The sequence below is a fragment of the Opisthorchis viverrini genome (genome assembly GCF_000715545.1).
Source record: "Opisthorchis viverrini unplaced genomic scaffold opera_v5_441, whole genome shotgun sequence".
NCBI classification, from domain to species: domain Eukaryota; kingdom Metazoa; phylum Platyhelminthes; class Trematoda; order Opisthorchiida; family Opisthorchiidae; genus Opisthorchis; species Opisthorchis viverrini.
The window spans coordinates 261,981-276,027 of NW_008752104.1; the positions used below are offsets into that span (position 1 = coordinate 261,981).

General features: G+C 43.1%; 1 protein-coding gene across 1 annotated transcript; it reads left to right on the forward strand.

Moving 5' to 3' along the window:
- Positions 1 to 45: 45 nt before the first annotated feature.
- Positions 46 to 288, forward strand: T265_11091 (hypothetical protein; the record flags this gene model as incomplete). The annotated part of the gene is made up of 1 exon (XM_009177654.1): positions 46 to 288. One exon carries the CDS (start codon positions 46 to 48, stop codon positions 286 to 288), a length of 243 nt encoding a protein of 80 aa, XP_009175918.1.
- Positions 289 to 14,047: the final 13,759 nt, after the last annotated feature.

Consider the following 14,047-nt stretch of genomic DNA (forward strand, 5'->3'; position numbering starts at 1 on the left):
AGTCTTCGGTCGCCCTCTGGACTGCACTTTTCAGCGAGTGGGCGTATGTGTATGTCAGTGATAGCTGTCAGACCAGTCAATCAACACGCGCCCACGGAGCTGGGCGCTTGGATTCGGTTCCCATTGGCTAGAGCGACCGACCAGTTGGACGGGAAGCATCTAGCAGGGGAGATTATCAGTCTTGAGTTGGAGGAGAAGCACTACGGCTCACCAGCGTGGGATCTGAGGAAGAAAGCGGATGAAATAACTGAAGAATTTGCCGCCCTGTATACCCTCAGACGCTTTTAAAGAACTAGCCGTTACAACCCTAGTACGAATAATCCTGAGGAAAACTACTCTTGCCATGATCAGCCATCTGTCAGTAATGTCGGGTTTTTGGCGTACTCATCTATTACTGGATTGATTGCAACCTGTTAATTAAAGACATAAGCGATGACTCCGTGGGAGGACGAGCTATGGTGTACGCAGAACTGTTCACACCTGTTCACTGTGAGCTCAGCGGTCAAGTGGAAAAGCATCAAAACACTGGAAAGAGTCGAATGGAATCGCAAAAATCGGACGAGGACTTTTCAGCACAGCTGACCTTCAGGGGAACCCATGCACGTATCAAGACACTTTAAGACCAATACGAGTAAATGGAAGTCAGCTTCGAAAGTGGCGCGTTGTCTTTCGAGAAGTCTGTCTTCAGTTCTCCTGGTACTGAGACTCGCTACATCGGCCGGACGACGAAAACGTGATATCCTACTTGACATTGTTTTTACCAAGCAGACATTTGCGCATCAATTGGCTGAGATTTAGCTATGTATATGTAGGAGCCTGACGACGGAATGGAGGGAAGTTTTTTCCCTGCTCAGCTGAAAGTTCTCAGTCCATTTATGAGTAAAGTGCCATGACTACCTTAAAACTTTGGTCAATAGACCGTGGATCGTAAATTTTATCACAGATAGAGTTTTATGGGGTCACCGGATGGATAAGAAATCCGTTTTTACGGCAAAATTTGCCAAAGGTGATAAGAATAAGAAGAATATCACAAGTGTAACGAGACTTAAATGTAAAACGAACTGATTCAACCGTAGGCTAGCAGATTTGTTAGCGTGGTAAAAAGGATACCACGGTTTTGAAAACGCTTGACATGCATTCAGTAACCTATGAGGAAAAGGTGGTTGCATGTCTCGGCTGTCCATCCATCAATCCATCCTGTAACCAGTTATCAGTTTTTCATTTTAGCAGATGTGACTCCAGGAGGGATCATGTTCCAAAGCTCCCAAGTTTGCAGTGATGTTCTCGGCGTAATGTAATCACGCAAACGGGAATACTCGAGAATGGTGACTAACACACTACCATTTCAAAGTAAACGGATAGATTTCCTTTTTACGTGATGATCAAAGGACTCATGGGTTAAATAAAAGTGACAGTACCACCAATAACAATAATGATGGTATTAATACTACCACTTCACAAATTCGGGACTAGTGTCAAAAATTAGAGCGGATACTTGGCTACATTTCAAGTATTCCGGGGAGTCTTTTGCTGTTTCTTGAGGTTTTTGCTATCAACGGTCCGCAGGTCTGAAGTTAAGCGAAATCTACTTCTACCCTAAACGAGAGAATTAACACATCTCTGGTATTAGAGTTGTAGCATCCCAGTGTGTCCCTCCAAACTTTCCGCATCAAATATTCAAACAAAAATAAGAGTAAGCCTGGTAACTCCAAAACCGAGGTCCGGAAATAAAAAGACTTATTGAATTACTAATCTTGTGGCATTCTCTGCGTTTTAGTGATAGATTTACGTTTAAAACAATGACAGAACACACCCGATAATACTTCTGAGCTTTGTATAAGCAACGTATATTCCACCGAAGCAGGATAAAGCATGGATAGAATCCAACCCGCGTGCTATCGTGTATCGCAGGGTGGAAATCGGACACAGAATAGCCAACTTCACGTTGGTCTGTCTGTGGTCGCGCGAAATCGGGCAAATGCGATCTGCATATGTATATGCCAGGAACAACACGCGGAATTTCCTGTGGCTTTCTTATTTTTCGACCGTAATCACAAACTCAAAAATGTGCTCTTTAGCAGCTTCAGGTCAGATGAGCTGATTCCGTGCCACCTCTTTTACCCAGCCAAACAAAGTTTATTTCCATAACCAAACTACTCACAAGGTTGCTGAAAACTCCTCGACAGTCCACGATTTCTTTTGCCCTTCTTGGGGTTTATCAGGTAGGCGCAGTATCCGAGTTTCCGTTAACCTTATGTTCTTCTTGAACCCAAATTGGACCGTTTTCGAGAAATACACTTATTTGCAAATAATTTGGTTTTCACGAGAGACTCAACTGAATATCCAGTTTATGATATTCTACAACTGAATGTGTTGCACACAGGCCTACCTGATGAGCACCACAAAGGGCGAGACCGGTTATGGACTGTCAAAGAGCTTTTGGCAAACTTTTGAGTAGTTTCCTTTATGAAAATATACTTCGATATCTTGAACATCGTGCCAACTGAATCATGAGGCGGCTTGTGCACGGCAATTTAGTTGTAGAATATCATAAACGAGAGATTCAGTTGAGTTTCTCGTGAAAACCAAGGTGATTTGCAAATTCATGTGTTTCTTCAAAGCCCATTTCCTTTTTTTCCGACTTGTTGTCGTGACGTCAACGTCTAGGGGCTTGTTTCAGCGGGATTAACAGCTACGGTCGCGTGCTTGCACCTCACAACATTTAGCAGAGATCATGGCGTTGTGTGTAAAGAACCAGATAAACAGATTTGAGCACCTTTCATGAACTTGCGCAGATTGAATCAGTTGTCTCGCCAAGCACTGATCTTTCCAACTGATTTCCGTGAGAATTCGATCATATTTAGTGCGTTCTGAAGGTAAAGTGTTCAAACGTTCAAACTCTGCTGCAGGATAGAATATTTTACTGTTAAGTCCATTTCACGAGAATAATTCGTTTGGCACGAGAAGCTAGCTGCTCGTTCGAAAGATGACTGACCCGGGGGTGGGGGTCACTTCATCTATATCCATTTTCAGAGTATGTCAAGCCCACTGTTCAGGCAATTCGGGTAGGAAGAAAACCAAGTTTAGGTTCAGAAGAGCTCGTCTGCAAATGCTTAACTATAGTTGGAAGTTGCTGTAACTGACGGAGTTATCCGTGGTACACAATAAAATACTCCCAAGAGACAGGCTCCCATGTGATCTATGCTGAGAAAGCTACCTTCTTACTGGGATAGAGGGGTTTTACTTGAAGTGAAAGGTTGGAAGCGATCAGCTGCTACAGCCCAGCTTATGGTCCGCTGATTGTTCGTCAAAAAGAGTTTGTCAAATACTTAAATGCAACTCAACACAGTGAAACCATAAGCGGACGGATGGAATCTTGTTTCGGAGTCCAACTGTAATCGTTTTACTTCTGATGGTTCTCAGGTCATCTCACACCATGGTGCCCTCTTGGTAAATCCTGAGCGACACTGGTAGTGTCAGCTGTAACACATCCCTTTTCCAGTGTATACAGATATCCAATTTAGTCAACCGAACAATGAAACGACGTTTTTGGAAGCAAGGCATCTTGTGCTATTTCATCTGCAGGTATGACAGCCAAGCGAGATAATGTGTCTGACGCAGAAAGACCCTTTTGAGTTACGTACTTTGATGCCCGCACTGTTTTAATGTATGCAGTATGAAAATTACCGTAGTCTTCATGAATGGTGACTGAAAATCGTGTGCCCCTTCGAGACCAGATTGCCATGCTCAGGCATCGCATCAATCCATGCAGCGGAAATAAAGAACTGCTGCTGGTGTTATTGCAGAAATGAAAAGAGCACCATTGATTTCCTCGGGCGCAAGTTTGCCTTGAAAGTCCATTTTAATGTTTCACCTGTGCCTTTGAATCCCCGGAGTTGTGTTAGGTTTGTTAAGATGTGACCTTCTGAATTCGAATGTGATTTCTGTCAAAGCATCTACTTTTCTTTAGGTTCTATCATAAGGGGAAGTCTTTGCAATAAGCTTTGTATGGGGTCGACGGATATACATCGTTAATGGCATGTGACCGAGTTACCGGCGACTTGTACTTTGGCTTGTGTGTCCTGGAACAGTAGCGTAAGAATGGTGAGAGACTTTTGATATACGTTTATGAACAGCATTTGTTGCGTGGCAACCGATGTTCGGGGCGCTTCTTAAAGCAACAACGTCCCGATGCGGTCCTGATTGGGTATCAAATGTAGATGGTTGTCGATAGTTCAGAAACACCCAAACGGAGAACCTGGGCGACCGAAAAGTCTGCCAGTGCCCGTGCGAGTCAAACTTCACCTTTCTGCTGAAAAATAAAATAAACCGTGGAAAGGTAGCAGTGTCATGGTGATTAGGTGTCCGAAACCAAACTCGTTAACATCACACAGACGTGAATGACAAACAATTACTCATGCCACCATTTAAATCCACAGATCTCGCTGGATGACCATTGGTTCAGAATTCGAGCTCCAGAATACTGCCCGAATCACAGAATGCAAAGACAAATATTAGACTCGGAGCGAATTGACAAAATCTCCCGTGTTGGTATCAGAAACAACCTTGCCTCATATTGGTTCACCGTGGATGCGAGTGCACGGAAAGCCTTAGAAATCCAGGAAAGTCCCGAGTTTTTTTGTCATGTTGGCGATATTTCCAGTTGAACAGGCTTCCACAGAGCCAAAGGGGCTACCTATCCTGCTATTGTTTTCTGCCTTACCGACCAATTCGGCACAAAAAAACCAAGGGGCTGAATACATAAGATTCAGAAAACAAAGAACAGCGTTTAAAATAGTCTTGTTGACTACTAAAATCGCCCTCAGTCTTAAGTGCGGTAGACTACAAACTTCGATATTGGATTCTCGCTCAGTCGAGAAGAGATTGTTGTAGTTTTTATCGCCTCCTCTCAAGACCCATGTGTATCGTTACATGACAGTCATTAGCTAGCTGCAGACATTACGTTTTTTGCGTTTTAACTGAGAAATAGCGATTTCGCTACCGCCCTCGATAACGGTAAGAAGCTTGTGAGCAAAACAACATCTAGAAGTCAGTTATATATGTATAACGTTGAAAAGCCTTTGTACAGCCTTTAAAGAACTTGTTTGTTCCGAAAGAAAAGTTGGAAGTAGACTTCTTGGATATCGTACTGGTTTCCGGTAGCAAATATTAGCCTGCTTCAGGTTGACGCTGAATTCGACGTCACCAACTGTGGGTCACCATGAACGGTCCTTCTCAGGACGGCGTTTCACCATCGAACCCTCCCACTATTACCAAAGTCTAACAATCGGCTTCTCGGTAAATGAGTCTCTGATCTTGAAATCGCCACTAGTGGACTTTATCACTTGTGCTACTTAACTCTGTGAATGACTGAGCGACGCACCAGCATGCGCAGGAATCTCGCGTAAACTTGATCACCGAGATTTGGATTATGGACCCGGACCGTGTTTGTGTCCTTACATAACATGTCGAGCACACTAAAGATCTGAGGTTCGCTATTTATGACTTCTTCTACGATAGTGAGTTCGTTAGGGCGATGCTAAAGGCAGATAGAACGATTATTTCACTACATAAGCAGCTGGTTCGGGTATAAATCTTTATATGAGGGATCGTGGCATTGAATACATCACAGCACTCTGCTACATGTAATCAACTGGCCAACTAAATCGGAGGTGGGTATTTTTATCAGCACAGCAAATTATGCGTACGCAACTGATGAAGTCCCCACGAGGATGTAAAACTGATTAAAGCAGCACCGTCTATGTCCGAAGCATGAAAGCAGGCTCCACAAGATCGCTATGGTTATCGGTCCATGCTTATATGGCGTCTTGGATTTAGATCAACACGATGGCATTCAGCGCACGTTTTTGAAAGCGGAATTAGATCTTAGACCATAACGACTATGTCAGGAGCGATATTCAAGGAACATCTGTGAAGCCGGTTCGATAAAAAAGCCACACAAGCTAATGACCAGAGAGTGAAGTACGAAACAATGTGAATCCCGCAGTCCGAAAAACTGCTCACCACTCAATGTTGCGACAAATGTTTTCAAATCTAATTACGTCTATTGGTTCCTCAATAAAAAACTATTTAACCGTTAAATTATGACTGTCTAAGGGATACTCTCGGGAAGGTCAGATTCCTGAATGTAACCTCAGAACGCCCGAAACTTACTGCTCCACCAAAATCTCAACAGGAAAACCGGCAAGCATCCAGGCCAATGAATCATTCAATCAATTCAGCGATAGCTGATAAGTGTTCAGGCACGCCACAGAAGCACGACCGAATGTGATCAGCGTTCAGGCATTTCATAGTAGCACGATCGATGTTGACGGGTGTCCACTAACGCCTATCAGACAGCCTGGATCAATGTCAGATAGTCCTCTGTAAATAGCGTGGGGCCGTTGTAACTTTTGCTCTTGCACTCGCTTGCTCGGAATATAACTGCTGTGTTCCCTTGTGTGAGTAATTTTTTTCCAGCAACTAGGCGCTGGAGTGGGTCAGCAGCAAATACCACAGATTGGCGAATCAGTAGATATAACAGATACAACTTGCACAAACCCCATATCAATTTAGGATGGCAAGCCCTCCTCGGCGAGCTCCACCCAATGACAAACCAATCTCTAATTAAGACCACTTTATGTCCGTCTCAAGATTTGGTCCAAATTTGCACATCTGGCATACAATTGAAGACTATCCAAGTGCCTCTGAGGAGCGGCTGCCTGTCTCAAAATGTACCGGAATGGAACTTTATGCAAGATCCCAGAGAGCCCCCGACTACCAGTATACCCAATTTGTGTTTTAATGGGGATGCTAATCGTGGTTTTCAGATAAATGTCCTTTTATTAGTACAATAAGGCCTGCATAATGGACCTCCTCAAAAAATTACTATTATGGTGAGAACATCGACGAATTAGTGAGCGGGTAGCAAAGTTTACCTCGACAGTCGACTGAGATGGAAATGAAGAGTCAAATATAACATGAGAAAGGTGCTGACACGAATTATTAATAACGTAACGCATTCGCTTCGTTCGCTGAGTAATTTCTGGATTTTTGTGTAAACGATATCAGTATCCATCATCTGATGGCTAGTGCGCGGAAAAATAGCAGTGGACAAATTATCCTAGACAGCGTTTTAAAGTCTGATGATGCGCTACACCCAAGGGAGTCACCCTCCAAATGAAGTCTCTTCCCTGAAGAGGGAATACACCAAATTAGGAAGGACGTGTCTATAGAAAATTTTGCATCTGCATGTGAAATAGGAGGACATACATCAGCAATCCGACGATTAAATGGGACTGGTTTAATGTTTATTGAAAGGGGCAGATCAAGATAAGTATTGGGAGTCTTTCCACTAAATTACGTCATCCGGCAAAGTATGAGGCTGTCTATTTGACAAGATATGTTTTGACTCTACAAAACGATAACGCTGTGAACGTCATTCAGTATCAGACAGAATAAATCATGCTTTGTTCAAGCGTATTGGGACACTGAAATCACTCAGAGCTTGAAATAGCCTACCAGGAGCGAACAAATTAGCACTGACCACTGCGGAAATGGCTTACATATAATAACTGTCACCGACAGATGAGTGTACTTTAGCGACAGCGAACGTCCGCTACCGTCTAACAAATATAGACCATCCCGGTTTGCTTGCATATCAAGACCTGCGACCAAGGATCCTTTGTAGCAGAGAGTGTCCAGTACGATATTGCTGACAACTATGCCGAATGTCTTTTTGATTAGAATATGTAGTGTGGGACGCGTGCTTACATTTTGAAGAAAGCTCGGAACGGGCTTATCGCTTCCTGAACTTGAAAAATACAATTTGATACGTGGGACTAAAGAGAGCTTTATACTCATCTTTTGAGCTTAAACAGCAAGGAGTTAGAGAAATATACTCATTCGGAAACAACTTTGGTTTTTGCGAGAGACTCACCTGGAACCCAGCTGAATCCCCCGTTTATGATGTTTTCAGGCAACTGAATGTGCCACACCAGGCTGCCTCATATTCAGGTGCCACGATATTCGAGATATCGCGATACATGTATATTTGTAACGCACTATTCATATGGTTGCTGATTTGGCTGCCTTTGAAAATTCGGCAATCTTCTTTTGCTAGAAATATCGACTGGTTGAACACAAAAATTCACGATATTTCGATTACCACATACCACTCTTTTTCTGGCTAAATTTGTCCGGTTGTTCTTCCTATCCCTTTGCGGTCTTCCAAGAATGGAATGCTGACATTAGACCGAATATCAATAGTTAACACATTCATACGTTTCTCGGGATACATAATCAAAAACTTTGTCCTCAGTTGACTATTGAACTCAAAAAGCAACTGGAATTCAGCCGCCTTATGAATAATTGCATGAGGCCATTTCATAGCTTTGCTGATTGTTTCCAGTCTGCCAATTAGGGGAAACACTCTGATGAGAATTTTTTGAGCAGTGAAGCTATAAAGCGACGACCAGCTCATCAAGATTGTAAAACTTGCTTGCATATTGTTAGACGGTGTTAGGCAGGAATCCACACGGATCCCAAGCGACGACCATCAAGATTGTAAAACTTGCTTGCATATTGTTAGACGGTGTTAGGGAGGAATCCACACGGATCCCGCTATACCGCACGTCACGTTGCGCTGCTACGGCCGAGAAGCCTGGCCCGCTCGAGGTTGGCCCAGATTTCGGGACGCTTGCCGGTCCGGCATCAAGTCATCTGATGGCTAGTGCGCGGAAAAATAGCAGTGGACAAATTATCCTAGACAGCTTTTTAAAGTCTGATGATGCGCTACACCCAAGGGAGTCACCCTCCAAATGAAGTCTCTTCCCTGAAGAGGGAATACACCAAATTAGGAAGGACGTGTCTATAGAAAATTTTGCATCTGGCATGTGAAATAGGAGGACATACATCAGCAATCCGACGATTAAATGGGACTGGTTTAATGTTTATTGAAAGGGGCAGATCAAGATAAGTATTGGGAGTCTTTCCACTAAATTACGTCATCCGGCAAAGTATGAGGCTGTCTATTTGACAAGATATGTTTTGACTCTACAGAACGATAACGCTGTGAACGTCATTCAGTATCAGACAGAATAAATCATGCTTTGTTCAAGCGTATTGGGACACTGGAATCACTCAGAGCTTGAAATAACCTACCAGGAGCGAACAAATTAGCACTGACCACTGCGGAAATGGCTTACATATAATAACTGTCACCGACAGATGAGTGTACTTTAGCGACAGCGAACGTCCGCTACCGTCTAACAAATATAGACCATCCCGGTTTGCTTGCATATCAAGACCTGCGACCAAGGATCCTTTGTAGCAGAGAGTGTCCAGTACGATATTGCTGACAACTATGCCGAATGTCTTTTTGATTAGAATATGTAGTGTGGGACGCGTGCTTACATTTTGAAGAAAGCTCGGAACGGGCTTATCGCTTCCTGAACTTGAAAAATACAATTTGATACGTGGGACTAAAGAGAGCTTTATACTCATCTTTTGAGCTTAAACAGCAAGGAGTTAGAGAAATATACTCATTCGGAAACAACTTTGGTTTTTGCGAGAGACTCACCTGGAACCCAGCTGAATCCCCCGTTTATGATGTTTTCAGGCAACTGAATGTGCCACACCAGGCTGCCTCATATTCAGGTGCCACGATATTCGAGATATCGCGATACATGTATATTTGTAACGCACTATTCATATGGTTGCTGATTTGGCTGCCTTTGAAAATTCGGCAATCTTCTTTTGCTAGAAATATCGACTGGTTGAACACAAAAATTCACGATATTTCGATTACCACATACCACTCTTTTTCTGGCTAAATTTGTCCGGTTGTTCTTCCTATCCCTTTGCGGTCTTCCAAGAATGGAATGCTGACATTAGACCGAATATCAATAGTTAACACATTCATACGTTTCTCGGGATACATAATCAAAAACTTTGTCCTCAGTTGACTATTGAACTCAAAAAGCAACTGGAATTCAGCCGCCTTATGAATAATTGCATGAGGCCATTTCATAGCTTTGCTGATTGTTTCCAGTCTGCCAATTAGGGGAAACACTCTGATGAGAATTTTTTGAGCAGTGAAGCTATAAAGCGACGACCAGCTCATCAAGATTGTAAAACTTGCTTGCATATTGTTAGACGGTGTTAGGCAGGAATCCACACGGATCCCGCTATACCGCACGTTTTTAGGCGCTGCTACGGCCGATAAGCCTGACCCGCACGAGGTTGGCCCAGAATTCGGGACGCTTGCCGGTCCGGCATCAAGGCGAGATCTGATTGGTCAACAGGCTGGACCCAACAGCCAATCATGACCCAGTATCGGCCAAATGCCGGTTGCCAATGGCGCATCCAGAACGCGTCAGAACTTCCAGAAGGTTATAACCACTTACGCTATATATGCGAAGCGCTGTACAATTGTTCTTGACTTCGTTTTGGGCATTAATAGACCTTGTGCACCTTTGGTGTTTGTTTTGAAGTGAAGGCTAGCTTGGGAGGCTCAGACCGAGAACTAAGCTGAGGAAAATACCCTTACTACAGACGGAAATTGTATCCAATCTCCTCCAACTATATTGGTTGGCTTCACCATCTTTCTCAAAGTTGTTTCTTGCTAGTGCCTTGAGACATCCTAATAGCGTTACAAATTCAATTACTACATTGATTTGTGTTGTTGCAAGGCTTAATGGAATATGAAAAGCACTTTAAGAACGAAGGTAAGAGAACAGCAGTATGAAAATACATTCAAAAAGTACAGTATGTTGAATTCTACCTGCAATTTTGAGGTGACCGTCTGAAGTGAAAGATAGTCGACATAACAAAAAAAAGCTAGAATGGCCTTACAAGGACTTTATCCACAATTCCAGTTAATCACCGAAAATACACACCCCTGGTGTGTTGAGGCAGCAGAAGGGGCTGTTTAGGTAACATCATTTGGAGTGTAGCGTGACCGTCACGGTAAATTGATCGGGGTCACTGGTCAGTGAGTTTTGGGTTATCCGTTTTATATATACAATACATATATTCAATGTATGCATAAATGTATGTATGCTAAGGGGTATGTTTCCAGACGCAACCTTAATTTTCCTTAACTCGAGTTTTTTCCCGGAACTTGCTAAAAATTTGGTGAGAATCAGAAAGCGCTCTGGTAAATGCCTGGTTCCACTTTCATACTTCTGTTGTTTGACATAAGATCCGTCAAAGAGTGTCTCTTGAAAGATTTACTTCCTTCTTGTAGACATGTTACATTTTGCAAACATGAGTTTTATTCAACGACCAGAACGGGTATATAATCAAAACTTGGGCTTGTGAAAAACGTGTAGTTCACGCAAACTGATCACGCTTGTTCAAAGTTTCAGTCATGGTTTCGTTATGTTTGGTCATTTAACTACCTATTAGTTAGGTTGATGCCTTGGGATTGTTAGTGAGCTGGTTGTAACGTAATTAGATCGATTATCAGAAGATGACAAGCACCAACAAATGTCTGTGTTGCCAGAATGATGATGATTACAAAAGCTATGTGTACTTGATAAAAATAAATACAATGCAAGAAGGGAATAAGGCGGAAAGTGACTTATCGTTTACGGAAAATTGTTGAGAATTCCCGCTTGAAGTCCGGAAGCGGGACGTGTCTTCTCTGCGGTATAGCCGCTACGCATGTTCCATGGTTATCCGTGGGGACTTGTGGAGCTCGGTAGACTTTCCATCCGGTGCGTGCGAGTGTGCCTTTGGATCGAGTTGCATGCCTATTTATTGTATGTGGCGTGAAGAGAGGGGTGTCCCTTCGCGTTTGTTAATTGCATGAACATGAATACAACCTATCGAAATAGACCCGTTTGCAAATAAATCGGTTTGCGAGAGACTCACCTAGAAACCAGCTGAATCTCTCGTTTATGATGTAATTGAAGTTCGTAAGCCTGGCGCTTGGGGCAGGTGGTAGCCACGTGAACAAAAATGGTTGGGAAGTTTGGTGTACATGTTGTCGGCTAAGGTTGCAAGTGGGACAGGAATTGTTACGTGATTTGAGTGTTTGTGACGTGTGACCACTGAAGGATTTTGAAAACACCTTTCGGTGACAGTAACATTTAATTAAACACAATGGTACCCACGTTGGATTCTTCCGTCTCCAATGTGTTCCTAAATTAATTGTCCGCACACGATTTTGACGGAATCTAACTAAATGTCAGTGTGGGGATATGGTACACGCTAGTAAGTAAGAAAGTCTCTTTACTCTTCACTGGTCTGAAACATAACCACGCTTGCACTGAATGGTGCGTTAGGTTTAATCTAAATCATTTGACTTAGTTTTGATCTAGTGGACACTTGCGTGCGAATGTACCACGGAGAAGCGTTCTCCGTATTTGAGAATTCATCCTGTAAGTGAAGCAAATCACAGCTGAGAAGTCAAGAAGCTATGTTTTGAATCGGGGAACATCCAACCGTTCGGCAACCGGTTGCACTTAACTTGCACTTAGACGGAATAAAGCGCTGCTAATCCTTCAACCATGGGATCAACATCACCTGGTCGGCGGACCTGCTCCCTACAGATGACTTCTCGGATGGAGGTCTTGCTCCTCTGGACTACATATAAATTGTTGCCAGTGTTTAGTTGAAATTACGTCGTGCAAGTGAGGGCACTCCACTCTTATGAGAATTGCACACGGTCTATAGTTCCCAATGAGTAAAAAGAAACAGATTCACAGCATGGATTCCCAAACCTCTCCTCATTACAAACACCTGTACTCCTTAGAGTGCATAGCGATTCACGGCTGTGGTAGTAAGACCATGGTTGAGATTTCAAAACATTTAGAGTCGTGGCAAATTCTAAAGCAGTTTGTCGGCGTTTATCCGTCAAATTAGCTCAGCATATATGCTGATTTATAATGGGCAACTCCGATTCATTTCCATGTTATCTTATCCTATGAACACACAAGTTAGTAGCGATGACTTCTGTTCATTTCGGTCCCACCAACGACACTGGCACTGATCATGCTGGTGGGAAAACTGCTCCAGCGTAGCATTTGTTTCTTGGACTTCTTTTTTAATGAGACTGGTTAGAATTTTCTACACTCGCGAACATTTTGGGTATGGGGGAAAAATTGCACTCGGATAACAGGTCAAGATAGTCTAATGGAATATGCTTCACTTTTTCCGTTAGACTAAGTAACGTTTGTCTGCGATGCTTGCTTTGGAGTTGTTTTTTTACACAGACTTGGTTGAAAAAGCCCATGCATTAAGGCAACACGATAGTTCAGGGTAGGGGATAATCTGACTCAACCGTCGCAACTAAAAACGGCTTGTAAATATTTCCATTTTTGAGAACAGCCCTTAACCAACCGTTCTTGATAAAAGACAGACCGGTGGCACGTGATTACTGGCAGCGCGTTGAACGTTTAGGCATACGGACGGTTTTCGGTATGAAATGCGCGTCGTTATTGTGTTGTTTACTCTCACCAAAACTTGAGATAATGGCAGAGAAATCACGTGACTCCCTTTGGATTCAATAAAAGTAGCGTATTTTTCGTGGCATAGTGTTTTTGGACGATTTGTCCCGTAGGCACATTCTTTCATGTGTGAGGCATCACGTCTGCTTTCATAGTCACAAGCAGTTACGTGAAAATGTGTCGGAAAGCAAGTCTTATATGAAAAACGCAACAGATCTCAGCTTGGCGCTTATAACGCACATGGTAGTGTCACCAGAACGATTAGTTTACATTAATTAAATTCCGTTTCCCTGACATAAAAATACTATAAGGCGTATCGTTTTGCTGTAACATCCTTTTGGTGCCTAGCTATCATGCCACCCGAAAGAAACACGAGGGATCAGATACTGCCAGGTTGCCGAAGACTGGACAGAAAAAGTCGAGAGGGAGAAGTCGGGTTTGACCCAAGGACCTTCCGGTCAGTAAATAGGCGCTCCAACTGAGCCACCTCGCCCCACATATTCTTTGCTTCATCCTTCTACTCCTTTCATACACTGGTTATTCCGCTGCATACATCTATAGTTTCAATCATTTACGTGTGTTGTGCTATCTGC